This window comes from Balaenoptera ricei, chromosome 1 (genome assembly GCF_028023285.1).
Source record: "Balaenoptera ricei isolate mBalRic1 chromosome 1, mBalRic1.hap2, whole genome shotgun sequence".
NCBI lineage: Eukaryota > Metazoa > Chordata > Mammalia > Artiodactyla > Balaenopteridae > Balaenoptera > Balaenoptera ricei.
In genome coordinates this window covers 130,512,801-130,531,022 of record NC_082639.1, presented here as the reverse complement: position 1 = coordinate 130,531,022, position 18,222 = coordinate 130,512,801, and the positions used below count along the sequence as shown (strand labels likewise).

At 35.4% G+C, this 18,222-nt stretch overlaps 1 protein-coding gene across 2 annotated transcripts in view; it reads right to left on the bottom strand.

The window, feature by feature from the left end:
* Window positions 1-3,255: 3,255 nt before the first annotated feature.
* The window catches only part of TIPRL (TOR signaling pathway regulator), a 35,728-nt gene continuing 20,761 nt past the window's right edge, over window positions 3,256-18,222 (bottom strand). For both annotated transcript variants that reach the window (XM_059935729.1, XM_059935739.1), the window contains 3 exons: window positions 8,918-9,013; window positions 6,488-6,550; window positions 3,256-5,615 (listed from right to left, as the gene is read on the bottom strand). In XM_059935729.1, the coding sequence (XP_059791712.1) occupies window positions 5,472-5,615; window positions 6,488-6,550; window positions 8,918-9,013 (303 nt within the window). In that variant the 3' untranslated portion in view covers window positions 3,256-5,471. The remainder of the gene's footprint in view (window positions 5,616-6,487; window positions 6,551-8,917; window positions 9,014-18,222) is intronic.

Below are 18,222 nucleotides of genomic sequence, written 5' to 3'. Positions count from 1 at the left end.
TATGAAACTGCCAAACTGTTTTCCAAAGTGGTTGAACCATTTCACATTCTCCCTGGCAATGTGTGTGTGAGATTGCAGCTGTTTCACATCTTCACTGCCAATTGGTATTGTCAGATTTTAAAATTTTAGCTATTATAATAGGTGTAGTGATATCTCACTGAAGTTTTCATTTGTATTTGTCTAATAACTGATGAATTTTTAGCATCTTTTCATATGCTTATTTACCATCCACAACTTTTTAAATTGGATTATTTGTCTTATTATTGAGTTGAGTTCTTTATATATTCTGGATATAAGTCCTTTATCAGATACCTATCTTACAAATATTTTCTTCCAGTATGTGGGTTATCCATTGATATCCTTAACAGTATCTTTCAAAGAGTAGTTTTTCATTTTAATGAAGGCCATTTTATCATTTTTTTCTCTTTATGTTCAATGCTTTCTGTGTTTTATTGAAGAAATATTTGCCTACCTAAAGTCACTAAGATCTTTGTTTACCTCCACAACTTTCGTAATTTTAGGTTTTACATTGAGGTCTATGATTTAATTTTTGTACATGGTGTGAGATAAGGTTCAAAAAAAATTTTTTTTGCATGTGGACATCGAATTGTTCCAGTACATTTGTTGAAAAGACTATCATTTCATATAAAATAAACAAGGACCTACTGTATAGCACAGGGAACTATACTCAATATTTTGTAATAACCTATAAGGGAAAAAAATCTGAAAAAGAATATATATATGTATGTATGTGTATATATATACATATAACTGAATCACTTTGCTGTACACCTGGAACTAACACAACATAGTAAATCAACTATACTTCAATAAAAATATTTTTAAATGTTAAAAAAAAAAAAAAGACTAACGTTTCTCCACTGAATTACCTTGGCATTTTTGTTCAAGGTAGATCTTTAGGTCTCTTTCTTGATTTACTATTCTGTTCCATTCATCTGTATGTCTATCCTAAAACAATTGTCATGTGGTCTTGACTACTGTAGCTCTAAGTGTTGAAATCAGGTAATTTGAGTCCTCCAACTTTATTCTTTTTCAAAATTGTTTTGGCTGCTCTAGATTCTTTGGATTTCCACACATATTAGAATCATCTTATAAATGTCTAATGAAAAAGCCACCTAGGATTTTGAATGGGATTACATTGATTCTGTAGGCCAATCTGGGGAGAACCGGCGTATTAACATCTTGAGTCTTTCATTCTATGATCACGGTATTTGTCTCTCTTTACTTCTTTCTCTCATCAGAGGTTATTTGGGTATTTTCCAGATATCTTTCTGTTACTGGTTTTTGCTAGTTTAATTCTGTTATGGTCAGAGAACATAATTCACAAGATTTCAAGTGTTTTATTTGTTGAGGTTTTATGGCTTAGAATATTCTCTATCTTGGTGAACATTCTAGATGCACTTGAAAACAATGTGCATTCTACTGTTGTGTGAATTTCATGCCCATCTCCCAGTGGTAGACTTCTCTTTTTGCTATCCATGTAGTATCCTGGGCCCAGGCTTTTCTGTTCCTCCTCCAAGGTCAGAGGTTACTTGCTTATACTCCTTCTCCAGCAGTAATGGTTCTTCGTGGCCTGAAGGCAGAGCATTTCCCATTCCTCCTCCCAGAAGCAGACGGGTTTTGCTTTTATTCCTCCCCCAGAAATAATGGATTTTGCTGGGGTCCTGGGGGGTGATATGATTTGTTGCTCTTCCCACAGCAGCTTAAGTCTTTTGTATCCTTCAAAAGAGGGGTCTAAGAAAAATGGGCAGAGTTTCATACCTATCCCTCAGCAGCAGCCAATTACCTCCTGCATGCTTGAAACACTGACAGGGACTTTCTGGTCCCCTGCCCTGCCCCAGTGTTTCTTGTGAGCACTGGGGTAGGCCCTTGGGATAGAACCTCTGTGAGTGTATGAAGTCCTCTTATTTGAGACTCTCAGCTCTTCCAAACTGACAAACTAGCCCATACTAAGCCTTTCAGAATTTATTAAAATTTTAGTTGATTTTTTTCTTACCTGCTTGTACAGTGGCCACCTGTTTCTCTCATGCTCTAAGATGAGATGATTGGTAGTTTCCACCTCTTGTTGGAGGGCTTATCACTCTTTGGGATTTAGTTTACTTTGCTTTGCAACCTCAGCTGTCTGATATGCTCAAGAAAAACTGTAATTGTATAGATTACCCAGGTTTTTCTCCTGGGTAAGTTAGGAGTGACATTCTCTTGAGGCTTTCTACATGCTTTTCCAGGTAGAACTCTGACTACTGCTACCAAAGGTGATTTTTGTTATTCTCTTTAAAGTCAGTATTATTTCTGTCATTGCGATTACTAAAATTTGTAATTATTTTTACTTTGTCTCCTCCATTAGACTTTAACTCCATGAAGACATATAGTACAGTCATCCCTCAGTATCCACAGAGGATTGACTCCAGTCCCCTCCCCCCACCAAAATCTGAGGATACTCAAGTCCCTTATATAAAACGGTGTATTTGCATATAACCTACACACATCCTCCCATATACTTTAAATCATCTCTAAATTACTTAGAATACCTAATACAATGTAAAGGCTATGTATATAGTTGTAAATACAATGTAAATGCTATGTAAATAGCTGCCGGGTACACCGCAAATTCAAGTTTTGCTTTTTGGAATTTTTTTTTTTTTTTTTTTTGCCACGCTGCGGTGCATGCAGGATCTTAGTTCCCCCGACCAGGGATTGAACCTGTGCCCCCTGCATTGGGAGCACGGAGTCTTAACCACTGGACCACCAGGGAAGTCCCATGGAATTTTTTTTTCAATATTTCAATCCATGATTGGTTGAATCTGCAGATGCAGAACCTGAGGATACAGAGGGCCAACTGAATAATCTCTTCATTACTGTAACCCCTGTACCTAGCACCATATTGGACAGTACTTAAAACTAAATGGAATGATACATACCACAAGTATTTCTATTTTCAAAAACAGAAAGCATTAACCTATCATAGAGAAAACAATGGCTAATTAAAACATCCACAGAAGTATTGGGTTGGCCAAAAATTTCATTTGGGTTTGTCCATAAGATGTTACGGAAAAACCCAAAAGAACTTTTTGGCCAACCCACACTAGGGAACAGAGGGAGAGGAAGAACAAGAGCCCAATAGCTAAACTGGAGGATTATATTCTGGACTATCTGTTAGATTTTCATTTATAATCTGTCTGGAGAATCTGGCTATAATGTTGACCAAGTTCAAAACATAAAGCACAAACAAGAAAGGTATACCAAAACAGTTTTTAATTAAGCTTCAAGAAAAACGAAATTAAATGAAATAGCAAAACACAGATCGGTAATTACTTATTGTTTATTCTCCTCTTACAAAAAGACACTTGGAACAAATAAATATAAAATGGTGTATGTCTTGATTAGCAATGGGCAAATATAAGTTTTCCTGGCATTCTCCACAGGAACAAACTAATGAAGTTTTCAAAAGTACACCCATCCTATCCACCTCCCACCTTCTTCTATAAAACGGTCAATTCTACAATTTTTAACAATGGATTCTCAAAATAAGTAATTTAAGACTGACTCAGGGACTAAGACATCTGAATCAAGTTAAAAATATGTGTGTACTATGATGCTGCCCAGAAACCTCTAATTCAACTAATAAATATTATTACAGTTTTTCGTTTTTTATAATTTGTATGACTAAAGAGTCTGTTCTGTTCAAATCTGCATGGCAAATAAAATAAACAGAAAGCAGAGTACAATATATACACTTTTCTGTCCTAAGAGAAAACATTAAGTACCGGTATATTTAACATACACTGAACATGCCATGTATTTTCTTAAAGCCCACAAAATCCTGATTTCCTATACCTCGCAGGTGATGTAGCAGAAAGCAAACAAATACCCAAATCATTTGTGACCAAATTTAGCTAATAAAATTAGCTAAAAAAACAATATACACAACAACACACCAGAGTCTGAGTAATGATGAATATCCAACTGTATTTGTTTCACTAAAATTTATCTTCAGGCTAATACCTGAAGAGTTTTGCTAATACTTACAATTAAATATCCTTAATGATTTATGTATCAAGTGGAAATATGTACAACAGCTGTTTCAAACCAGAAAAAAAGGGGGTAATTCTTTTCCCCTGACCTTTAAATAAAATATTTTTTTAAATTCATTTAAAGTAATTTCTTACTTGGTGCTTTATAACCACTTTCTACTTTATGGAGACCATTTTAAAAGGCAGAAAAGAATATAAAATGTTTAAAGGGTCACCATCAAAACAGCCAAATGGATTTCAAATTTACTTTTGTAAACTTTCTGTACTACCTAGATCTTGTACTAATTAATTACACTTCACTGGATCCCCTGTAATGTTAAAAACATGAATCTTTTTTTTTTTTTTTTTTGGTCATGCTGCGCGGCTTGCTGGATCTTAGGTCCCTGACCAGGGACTGAACCCAGGCCCTTGGCAGTGAAAGCGTGGAGTCCTAACCATTGGACTGCCAGGGAATTCCCCAAAACATGAATTTTAAAAAAAGAAAAACTGGCTTTTAGATTTTAAAATAAGCCCCTTCCTCCTCCACAGCTACCCTTCAAATATTTTAAGCAGAAAATTAATCTGGTTGCTTTAGAGGCTGATGTAATTTTTGCTTAAACTGTAACACTTCAAACTTTTTAGGACCAATATCAAATTCAATATCCAAAAGATTTATTCACTCTGAGGGTGCGTGGAAGGTGGAAGTAAAAAACGTCAGTACAAATAGAACCACACATAAGAAAAAGCACCTAAAGATGGAGGAGAGACAGCTCTGACATCCTGTCAGTGGCAAACCATGATTGTGTGTTTCCATGGACATAACACCTTAAGTTCTCCAAAAACCTAGTTTGTTTCTATGTCTGAAACTTTCTTTAAACTTCAAAAGCCAATTAAAATTTAGGAGGGTAATTTTTTTTTTAATTTCTGGGTATAGATCATTCGAGATCAATTTCCTAGGAGGCAAGTCATGACTCTCCAGAAGTGTGAATAAACATCAAAAAACCCAAGGTAAAGAGCCACTACATCAACGTGAACAATTAGGAATCGTATGAAAGTCACAAGGTGTTACGATTCACTGATTTAAAGTAACTTCCTCATGGTAGAAGATAGTGTTTCATGACAGATATACGTTATGGCCACTGCTTCTGAGAGATACACACATCACCCCCTACTGGTGAGACCCCACTTTGTGACAATTTAGAAGTCTGAATTTAACTCCAGAAGATATAAATTTCTGGAATATGAATTTGAAGACAGAGAGTACAACAGCAGTTGAGTGGAAACTGCCTGCGACACTCTTTTATTTATTTATTTTTCCTTTAAGGCTACAGAAAATCTGCACATAGACAAGGCAATTAATTCTCATAATAAAAATACCCCCTCCAAATAGCCCCAAGGTCTCCAGTCAGATTCCATGGTCAGTATATGCTGTAATAAATTCTATTCCACAGGTGTACATTCTTTTGAGTCTGCAGGGTTAGGATCAATTCTTTCTGGAAATATTAGCTTCTCACAAACTGCCTCCTTTATCGGCAAATACTGTGATATTTCATTAGGTTCCGTGAAGAGGGAAGGTGAAACATGCTAGGAAATACATAAGTCATATTAGCATATATTAAGTTACTGCACTGATAGTTTTGAAAATGCTTTCATTCAAGCATTCCTAAAGCATGCCAATTTTAAAATGAGGTGCTATATATATATACATATATAAGGAGCATCATTAGGTGTTCCTAATAATATCAGGTATCTCTTGTTACTGACTCAGCTCTGTTACTAGATGGTTTCCTCAAAGATCATAGGGATATATCATTTATAATGCTCCCATAAATGTCCTAAGAATTTAATACATCTTAATCCAATCCCTTTTTCCTGTTATTTTTGCACCTTGAAAGCACTAGCCTTCAGTAAGATGCCAATATGTGGTCTACAAGAGACTCTATATAACTTTTCTAACCTACGTATATTCTATATATAGACAGAAATAAGCACTAAGAGTGAATAAAAAATATCAAGTTAGCAGGAAGGTATCACTTTTTAAACAACCCATTATCGAATGCTATAGACTTGTACAAGCCCTTTACAAGTCGCAGGGGAAAAAAAAAAAGCAGGGGAAATTATGCCCCCAAAAGTAAGTCATGGAAAGAACATCCTATTGCAGCTGCACCACCAACTAGCTGTGAGACTTTTAGTCACACCTCTGGGTCTCAGTTTTTCCAAAATAAAATATGGAAATTGGATTGGATGATGGTTAAGGTACCTAACAACTCTAACTGTAATTGAGATAAGTTCCAGAAAAAATACGCTCCAATAGGATTTCTCCTATAGAGCTTTATTAGGTAAATGAATGGATTTAGGGATGTAGATTTGGTGGATGGGTGGGGCACGGGGGAATACCATACTTAAAATAAAACATTAAAATTTAACTTCTAAAAACTGATATTTAAATACTGTACCATTAAATTAGCAATTTTGCTCTCTCGTGAGGTATATTCTCGTAACATGTAGGTCTTGTCAGCCTATGTTTAAAAATCAAAAAAATTGCAATAAATTTATTTATATTGATTAACAAAATCATTTCTATTAAACAGAACTGCCCACATTTTAGAACAGGTTGTGAAAGTACCATTAAGTCTGATAAGAACATCTAATTCTACAGTGAAATAACTAATTCAAGAATTCTGAATTATTAATTCCAATCTCTATAAATCACATTAATATCTGATACACATATGTAAACAGATTTAATAATTACCATGTAAGAAAAACACAAGCAAAGGTTTTATTTTGAAAGAAAATGTGTATGTTTGTAAATGAGATATGCAAGAGATTTTAATATTACTTCAAGTTTGGAACTACATCTTTTCCTTAAGCTATATTACCATCTACCTACATAACTGTGGCTACTCTTATGTTTCCCCAAAAAAAGTTTAAACAAGTTTTGTTCTTTCCCATTTCTAAAAAAGTCTTATCAAATTGTTTATTTACAGCCACTTTTTTGGTACTTCAATTTTCCCATTTAAGACTTCTTAAAGTGAGGTTTTAGAAAGCAATTTATTACAATTTGTTTTTTTGGTAAAACATTATTTAATAAAAGAAAAATCACAAGATTATGCTCCCTTAAAGTTTCAATCTTTTATATCAACAAAACAGATTAATGCTCATTGTTAAAAAAAAAATCAAATACTATAAACGTATAGAGTATAAATCATCAGCAATCACAATCTCTACAGACAACACTATCGTTAACATTTAGAAATCTCTACATAAAATCTTATATAGATTCATACTTGCATCTTAAACGTCAACATTAATATGCACATCTTTCCAAATCAGTTAAACAACTTTCTGCCATTAATTTTAATGGCTGCATATTTTTCTACTATATGGACTGTAAAAAATTAATAAACAGAAACCTCAATTAAATAGATTTGGGAGACTAGACTGGGGAGCTCTCATACCCAGCAGCCCAACAGAAAAAAGAAAGACTCCTCTTACTTCCTGGCAAGGACTCAACCAGTGGAAAGTCATGGATTCTCTGCCTACTGTAGCACTCCCATTCTCCTTTTCCTCTCTATAGAAGCATTCTCCTTCTCTTGTCGTGTGGGGACTTGCACAGGGCTCACCATGGTTACAGACCTGAATTGCAATTTTCTGCGGATCCCGAATAAATCCAACTTTGCTGGAGGAATATCTGGCAGTCTATTTGTTGTAGGCCAACAGGATTTAAATGGCCATTTAATCAATGCTCATTCAATGGGCATTATAGCACCTTCCTTCTTTCCTTTTAGCTATTATAAACAATAGCATTGCCATGAATATTTATATATATACAACTCTATACAGCTGCCTGATTAATATTTGTGGGTTACTGTATGTAAGAATCTTTTGAGGATAAATTCTGAAAAAAAATCAATATTGTTGAGTTAAAGTATAAGCATTTCTAAAAATTTAGATTTCATTTTTTCTGAGGGAGTAAAGTATAGCTTATTTTTAGTACTTTACTATCACTTTTAAAAAGAAAAAGGTCCATCACAGTGACCATGTTATTTCAAAGGAAAAAGAAAGTGCAGGATTTAGGAAAATACCAATCCAATCACATCTTACTGGGCTTAAATTCCAGTTCTGCCACCTATTAACTGTATAACTTGCGCAAGTTACTTAATCTCTCTTTGCCTTAGTTGCCTCAGCTGTAAAACAGAGATAATAATAGCATCTATTTCATAGGGTTGTTAGGAGAGTTAACTATTACTACGATTACCCTGACTGATACTGGTGGTTTCTTCTCTCATTCGTCATTCTACAGGATCACAAATATGATGTTAAAAATTCATTCAAGAAGGATAGGCTGCTATAAAGCTACAAGAAGAATTTTCATGACTCAATTTAAGCCTCCCCCCCCACTTTCTTCATTTTTTTTAAAAAAACTTCGTATGTTAACAGTTCCTTGAAATGGAGCACAGAGCTTTCAAACATTAAAACAACTATCAAAATAATTGTATAATACAAATTTCTGGAGGCCATGAGATTGGTATTTCTAATATCAGGACATTACATAAACAACACATACTACAAAAAAAGTAAGAGTTAAGGGACAGTTTTCTTAAACAGATTAAGTTTAAGAGGCTTTTTAAAAGCATCAGACTCCCCTTTATCAGGGAGTGTCTTTTGGAAAACATGTTCAACTCGTAGAACTTTTGGAAAAGAAGATGTAATGTTTCAATAACTGTGCAGTCAACAGTGAATATGACACACCCAATCTTAAAGGTTAGACAAATAGCCATATAATATAAAGCATTACTGAATTTCAAACTGTCAGACTGACAATGTAACAACATGAACAAGCCCAATGTCAATTAGTACTTTCATTAAATGAGAATAGATACCTCATGGTAAAGTCTTGTGTCATTCATCCTAATAAGCACTCCATCAATTCTCAAGAAAAACCGCAACAGCAAGAAAAAGCTAGAAGGCATTACTCTCTGGAAAAGAAAAATGTAAAAAGTATTTTAATGAAAATTAAATACTTTATTACTTTGCTGAAAGAAAAAACATTTTTAAGGCATCGGAGGAAGGCTGAATTAGCCCTATATAAAATTCTCTGAACTAGAAGTTCTTTGCCCTAGCGCCAACCAAGGCTCAAAACCTTGTTTATACGTAACATACTGGTTTCAGTTTCCTACAATAGAAAACTATTTTTTCTAGGTCAAAAGATAATGAGGTTAAAAAGATTTAAAACTCACCTAAATAATGTGAAAAAAATAATTGTACTTTTAGTAAATGTTAATACCAGTAATATCAAAATGAAAGAACAACCTAGTTCTTTGTTGCTACTCATCTTTTATTAACTTTACATAAAGACAAGAGGGCTTTAATGGTATGCTCTAATTCAGTGCAACCAATTAAGTACTATTTCATACTGCCAAAGTCTGGTTTATGAGATCATTATAACACGTTCTTAATATCTTTGATCTGTGTCACATCCATGTATTTCTGTTTTCCAAGTATTACCACTGAAGAAAGTCAGTTAGCGGAGAGTGGGTCCTGGTGGAAGGGAGGGAGGGGATGGATGAGGTGTGGGGTCTTCAGGTCTTTCAAAAGAATATACCTCATGGGAATGCTGTCAGACACATGGCTACCTTTATCTCTCCCCTTCAATCTACAGCCAGCAAAACATCCACAACTCAACAAAGGTATACCTCTGCCCAACTCAACAGGACACTGGAGAATTCCACACATCTGTACATCTAAAGGTTGGTGAACTGGAACACATGGAGGAGGTGGAACCAAGGGAACAGTGAAGTCGGTGCCTGCAATCCCAGCCCCATGACTGAGACGGATGAGCCCACAGCTTCAGAAAACCCAGTAGCAGCAGGAGAACCAGCACACATGACTTTGGTCTCCCAACTGTGGGAGTGCCCATGGCCACAGGTAACTGGGAAGCAGTGGCAGTGGGGCCTGGGACCCTGTCCCTCCAGCTGCTTATGCACCCACAGCCCTGGCCCCCCGTCCACAGTAGCAGAACCCTTATGACACCCAACATGGTGGAGAAGCCTGCACAACCCTGCTCCCCTCCAATTATCCTCCTCTTCCCACAGCAGAGCCTGTGTCTCAGGGGATCCCAGACACAAGGGAAGAGCCTACCATCCTCACGACATAGCAGCTCTGGCAGAAGCAAAGCAGCAACTACCCCAGAGGCACAAGAAGTGACAAAGAAGGCATGGAGCCACACCTCTTACAAAGACAGTGGAGGCTGGAAAGTGCCAATTCTCAAAAATAACCAGAGGTAGCACAGATAAGAGAAACCAGAAACTTGTGTTACAGCACCACCTACCAGAAAACAAAAGAAAGCACTCTCACTTCTAACCTGTCATTTAACTTCAAATGCACAAGCAGAGGAACATTTCATCAAGCACCATGAAGAACCACAGTAATACTATACGACAAAAAGAAAAGGACAAATCTCCAGAAACCAAACTTAAAAGTCACAGGATTTTTCAATTTAACTGATAGAGAATTCAAAGTAGCTATCATGAAGAAACTGAACGAGACACAAGAAAACTCAGAAAGGCAGTTTAATGAGCTCAGAAATAAAAGTAATGAGCAGAAGGAATACTTTACCAAGAAGACTGAAACTCTAAAGGACCAAACAGAAATTCTGGAGCTGAAGAACTCAATAAACAATATGAAGAATGCATTAGAAGACACTGGAAATAGAGCACAGCATATGGAAGAGAGTATTAGTGAGCTCAATGGTAGAAATCTAGAGATGATACAAGTAGAAAAGGAAAGAGAAGTAAGATATTTTAAAAATGAGAAAATTCTACAAGAACTATGTGATTCTTTTAGGAAGGGCAACATTAGGATAATGGGTATCTTAAAAGAAGAAGAGAGGGAGAAGGGAGCAAAGAGATTATTTAAAGAAAGAACAGCAGAGAACTTCCCAAACCTGGAGAAGGAACTGGAAATACAAGTCCATGAAGCTCAGAGAACACCTAATCACCTCAATGCAAAAGACCTTCTCCAAGACATAATATTAAAACTGTTGAAAGTCAATGACAAAGAAAGAATTTTAAAGATAGCCATGGAAAAAAGGATAGTAACTACAAAGGATCTCCCATTAGGCTATCAGCAGATCTCTCAGCAGAAACCCTACGTGCCAGTAGGGAGTGGAATGACATTCTCAAAATATTGAAAGACAAAAACTGTCACCCAAGAATATTCTATCCAGCAAAGCTATCATTCAGATATAAAGGAGAAATACTTTCCCAGACAAACAAATGATGAGGAAGTTCATCAACACTAGACCTGCCTTATAAGAGATGTTAAAAGGAGCTCTTTTACTAGAAGCAAAACAGCAAAAATACACAAAACTTTGAGCAAGGTGATAAACAGACAGAACCAGAGAATTGCAACTGTTTATCAGAATACGTTTTAAAGAAAGCAGAAAAATAACTATCGCTATCTCAGTTTGGTAACAAACTCACAATATGAAAAAGGATAATTTGAGACAACAAAAACATAAAAAGGGAAGAGGAAAAGGACAGAATTTATACAGGTAAAAGAAGGTGAGATGCTATCAGCAGGAAAAGGACTATCTTCTCTAGGAGAGGTTTAATAAAAACCTCAGGGTAACCACAAAACATAAACATAGAGCAGAGATACAGAACAAAAAAAAGAGGAAATTGAGAAAGGTATCATAGAAAATCACCAACACAAAATGGCAAACAGAAACACAGGGAAAAACAATAGAAATATAGAGCAACCAGAATACAAAAGATAAAGTGGCAGGACTAAATCCTCATCTATCAATAATCACACTAAATGTAAATGGATTGAATTCACCCATTGAAAGACAGAGAGTAGCTAGGTGGGTTAAAAAACAAGACCCAACTATATGCTGCCTCCAGGAGACACAACTTAGCTCTAAAGAGAAACACAGGCTAAAAGTAAAGGAATGGAAGATAGTCGATGCAAATGGAGCCAAAAGAAAGCAGAGGTAGCCATACTCATATCAAACAAAATAGACTTCAAGCCAAAAAGGTTAACAGGAGACAAAAATGGACAGTATCTAACCATAAAGTGGACAATTCATCAAGAAGATATAACAGTGATTAACGTGTATGTACCTAACATATAAGTACCAAAATATATGAAACAATTCTTAACAGACCTAAAGGGAGAAATTGACAGCAACACTATAATAGTAGGGGACTTTAACACCCCTCCTATTAGCGGCCTTAAATAAAACATTAGACTAGATGGATTTGATAGAATTGTACAGAACACTCCATCCAAATGCAACAGAATACACATTCATCTCAAGTGCACATGGAATTTTCTCAAGGATAGAACATATGTTGGGACACAAAACAAGTCTCAATAAATTTAAGAAGACAAATCACATCAAGCATCTTTTCCAATCACAATAGAATGAAACTACAAATCAACTACAAGAATAAAACTGGAAAAATCATAAATATGTATAGACTGAACAACATACTACTGAAATGTTACTATTAGATTAATGAAGAAATCAAAGGAGAAATCAAAAATTACCTGAAGACAAACAGAAATGAAAATACAACATACCAAAATCTACAGGATACAGCAAAAGTAGTACTAAGAGGGAAATTTATAGCAATACAGACCTACCTCAAGAAACAAGAGAAATCTAAGCAATCTAACCTTACACCTAAAGGAGCTAGAAAAAGAAAAACAAATAAAGCCCAGAGTTAGTAGAAGGAAGGAAGTAATAGAGACAATATCGGACACATTCAGGGTGGTATGGTCGTAGACAGAAGGAAGTAATAAAGAGCAGAGCAGAAATAAATGAAATAAAAACTAAAAAGATAATAGAAAAGATCAATGAAACTAAGAGATGGTTCTTTGAAATGACAAACAAAATTGACAAACCGTTAGCTAGACTCACTAAGAAAAAGAAAGAGAAGGTCCTGATGAATCAAATCAGGAACGAAAGAGGAGAAATAACAATGGATACCACAGAAATACATAGGATTATAACAGAATATTATGAACAGCTATACACTAACAAATAGGACACCTAAAAGAAATAGACAAATTTTTAGAATCATACAAACTTCCAAGACTGAATCATGAAGAAATAGAAAATCTGAATAGACCAATCACTAGTACAGAGATGGAAACAGTAATCAAAAAGCTCCCAAAAAACAAAAAGTCCAGGACCAGACAACTTCACAGGTAAATTCTATCAAATATTCAAAGAAGATTTAACACCTGTCCTTCTCAAACGATTCCAAAAAATTGCAAAGAAGGGAACACTTCCTAACTCATTTTTCAAGGCCAACATCATGCTGATACCAAAACCAGACAAAGACACGACAAAGAAAGAAAATTACAGGCCAATACCTCTGATAAACATAAATGAAAAAATCCTCATCACAATATTAGCAAAATGAAATCAACAATACAACAAAAGGATCATACACCATGATCAAGTGGGATTTATTCCAGGGATGCAAGGATGGTTCAATATACGCAAATCAATCAATGTGATACACCACATTAACAGAATGAAGGAAAAAAAACACATGATCATCTCAATAGATGCAGAAAAAGTATTTGACAAGATTCAATACCCATTTATGGTTAAAAAAAAAAACTCTCAAAAAAGTGAATAGCAAAGGAATGTACCTCAACATAATAAAAGCCATATATGACAAACCCACAGTTAACATCATACTCAATGGTGAAAAATTGAAAGCTATCCCTCTAAGATCAGGAAAAAAACAAGGATACCCACTCTCACCAATCTTATTCAACATAGTATTGGAAGTCCTAGCCAGAGCAATTAGGCAAGAAAAATAAATAAAAGGCATCCAAATTGGAAAGGCAAAAGTAAAACTGTCACTATTTGCAGTTGACATGATTTTATATACAGAAAACTCTAAAGACTACAAACACACACACACACACACACACACACACAAACTATTAGAAATAATAAATGAACACAGCAAAGTTGCAGGATACAAAATCAATATACAAAAATTTGTTGCATTTCTATGTGCTAATAATGAGCTGGCAGAGAAATTAAGAAAACAATCCCATTTACAATCACAACAAAAAGAATAAAATACAACTTGTCAAAATGTCCTTATTACATAAGCAATCTACAGATTCAATGCAAGCCCTATCAAAACCCCAAGGACATTTTTCATAGAAATAGAACAAAAAAATTCTAAAATTTATATGGATCCACAAAAGACCCTGAATAGCCAAAGCAATCCTGAGAAAAAAAGAATAAAGCTGGAGGTATCATACTCCCTCTTTTCAAACTATATTTCAAAGCTATAATAATCAAAACAGCATGGTACTGGCAGAAAAACAGATATATGAATCAATGGAGCAGAACTGAGAGCCCAGAAATAAACCTACACATATATGGACAATTTATGACTAAGGAGCAAAGAATAAACAATGGAGAAAGGACAGTCTTGCCAATAAATGGTTCTGGGAAAACTGGACAGTCACATGCAAAAAAAAAAAAAAAAAAAAAGAGACTAGACTACTATCTCACACCATCACAAAAATTAACTCAAAATGGATTAAAGACTTGAATGTAAAACCTGAAACCATTAAATTCCTAGAAGAAAACATACGCAGTATGCTCTTTGACATTGGTCTTAGTAATATCTTTCTAGATGTCTCCTCAGGCAAGGGAAACAAAAGTAAAAATAAACAAACGGGATTACATCAAACTAAAAAGCTTCTGCATAGCAAAGGAAACCATCAATAAAACAAAGACATCAAATGGAAGAAGATATTTGTAAATAATATATCTGATAAAGGGTATAATATTCAAAATATATAAAGACCTCGTAAAATTCAACAACAACCCAAAAACCAGACAACCCAGTTGAAAGATGGGCAGAGGAGATGAATAGACATTTTTCCAAAAAGACACACAGATGGCCAATAGGCACATAAAAAGATGTTCAACATCACTAATTATTAGGGAAAAGCAAATCAAAACCACAATACAATGAGAAATCACCTCACACCTGTCAGAACAGGTATTATCAAAAAGATAAGAAATATCTTATGCAAGGATATGGAGAAAAGGGAACACTCATACACTATTGATGGGAATTTAAATTGGTGCAGTAACTATGCAAGACAGTATGGAGACTCCTAAAAAAATTAAGAATAGAACTACCATATTAACCAGCTATCCCATGTCTGGGTATCATCTAAAGAATATGAAAACACTAATCTGAAAAGATATCTGCACCCTTGTGTTCATCGTAGCATTATTTACAATAGCCAAGATATGGAAACAACTTAAATGCCCATGAACAGATGAATGGATAAAGAAGATATGGTATATATATAGAATGGAATACTACTCAGCCATAAAAATAGATGAAAGCTTGCCATCTGCAATAACATGGATGCACACTGAGGGTATTATGCTAGGTAAAATAAGTCAGATGGAGAAAGACAAATACAGCATGATTTCACTCATATGTGTAATATAAAAAACTAATAAACAAACAAAAACAAAATAAGTGAATAAACCAAACAAACAAACAAAAACACATAGATACAGATAACAGAGTAGTGGTTACCAGAGGGGAAGGGGTTGGGGGGAGGGCAAAATGGGTAAATGGGAATCAACTGTATGGTGATGAATGAAAAATAAATTTTTGGTGATAAGCATGTTGTAAAGTATGCAGAAGTAGAAATACAATGTTGTCCACATAAAGTTTATATAATGTTATAAATCATTGTTAAATCAATAAAAAATTAAATCTTTTTTAAAGATTGACATAAATTGGTGTGTGACAAGTACATATTAATTCATTACTGAATTCTGTCTAATCATCAGGGAAATGCAAATCAAAACCACAGTGAGATACCACCTCACACCTGTCAGAATGACTATCATCAAAAAGAACACAAATAACAAATGTTGCCAAGAATGAGGAGAAAAGGGAACCCTCGTACACTGTTGCTGGGAATGTAAATTGGTGTAGCCACTGTGGAAAACTGTATGGAGGTTTCTCAAAACACTAAAAACAGAACTGCCATATGACCCAGCAATTCCACTCCTGGGTTTATACCCAAAAAAACCAAAAACACTAATTTGAAAAAATACATGCACTCCAGGGACTTCCCTTGTGGTCCAGTGGTTAAGACTTCGCCTTCCAATGCAGGGGGTGCAGGTTCGATCCCTGGTTGGGGAGCTAAGATCCCACATGCCTTGCGGCCAAAAAAACAAAACACAAAACAGAAGCAATATTGTAACAAAGTTAATAAAGACTTTAAATATAGTCCACATCAAAAAAATCTTTAAAAAAAAAAAGAAAAAGAAAAAATACATGCGCTCCAATGTTCATAGCAGCATTATTTACAACTGCCAAGATATGGAAGCAACCGAAGTTTCCATCAACAGATGATTGCATAAAGACGATATGGTAATATATATACAATGGAGTACTACTCAGCCATAAAAAAAAATGAAATTTTGCCATTTGCAGCAACAAGGATGGACTTGGAGTGCATTATGCTAAGTGAAATAAATCAGACAGAAAAAGACAACTGCTATATGATATCACTTACATGTGGAATCTAAAAAATACAGCAAACTAGTGAATGTAACAAAAAGGAAGCTGGCTCACAGATATAGAGAACAAACCAGTGGTTACCAGTGGGGAGAAGGGATGGGGGAGGGGAAACACAGGGGTAGAGTATTAAGAGGTACAAACTATTAGGTATAAAGTAAGCTACAAGGATATACTGTACAACATGGTGAATATAGCCAATATTTTATAATAACTATAAATGGAGTATAACCTTTAAAAATTGTGAATCACTACACTGTATACCTGTAACTTATATAATATTGTACATCAACTATACTTCAGTAAAATTTTTTTAAATAAAAGAGAATTGTGGGGCTTCCCTGGTGGCGCAGTGGTTAAGAATCCGCCTGCCAATGCAGGGGACACGGGTTTGAGCCCTGGTCCAGGAAGACCCACATGCCACGGAGCAACGAAGCCCGTGTGCCACAACTACTGAGCCCACGCTCTAGAGCCCATGAGCCACAACGACTGAAGCCGGCACACCTAGAGCCTGTGCTCCTCAACAAGAGAAGCCATCGCAATGAGAAGCCCGCGCACTGCAACAAAGAGTAGACCCTGCTCGCCGCAACTAGAGAAAGCCCGCGCCCAGCAACAAAGACCCAACTCAGCCATAAATAAATACATAAATAAATAAATAAATTTTTTTAAAAAGAGAATTGTGTCTACTTTTGAATATATTTGAAAGTTTTATAATAAAGGATTAGTAAAAAAAAAGAAAAAAGAATATGTTTGACCATTTGCTAAATAAATACTGTTGTCTACTAAGTGTCAAGTTCTTATTATAGTAGGTCTTGGATTTATACAAATGAAAATACAATCTCAATTCTCAAGAAGTTTATCAAAGAGGGAAACAGTCAGAAAGACAAAATGATGCGGTAGCTGCTATAACAGAGGTACACACAAGGTTCAATAAGCACTCAAAGAAATAAGTAGCTAAGCCTGCTGAAGAAAATCAGAGAAGGCAATCTTTGAGCTGACCATGAAAAGAAAAGCTGGGGTGGGAAGAAGAATTCTAGAAAGAGGAAACAGCATGTACCAAAAAAAGAAAAACAGTACTGAGGCATGAAATAGTAAGATACATTCAGGGAACTGCCTGTAATTCCAGACAAGCACAGGGCAATGTTAATGAAGAAAGAAGAAATAACAAGTATAACCTAGTAACCAAAGTAGCTTTACTGCCCGGAGAGTCACCAGCCACAGGCCAACCTCTCCTGCCCTAGGACCTTTCAATACCCTGTTCCCCGACCTGGAGTTGTTCTCCTGGCTAACGCTTACTTGTCCTTCAGATGTCAGAATAAATGTCACTTCTACGAGGAAGCCTTTCCTACTGTTTCATAATCACAGAGATTTCTTGTTATTCTCTCTCATAGTTCTCCATTACAAATGAATGAACATATCTGTAACCATATTCATTTATGTGTTTACGTGCTTAAGGCCTCTCTCCTCCACTTGGCTGTAGGCTCCACAACAGTGGGAATATCTGCTTTGTTCATCACTGTGTCCCTATTGCCTAAAAAAGTTGCTACCACACAGCAGGTGCTCATTAACTATTGACTGAATGA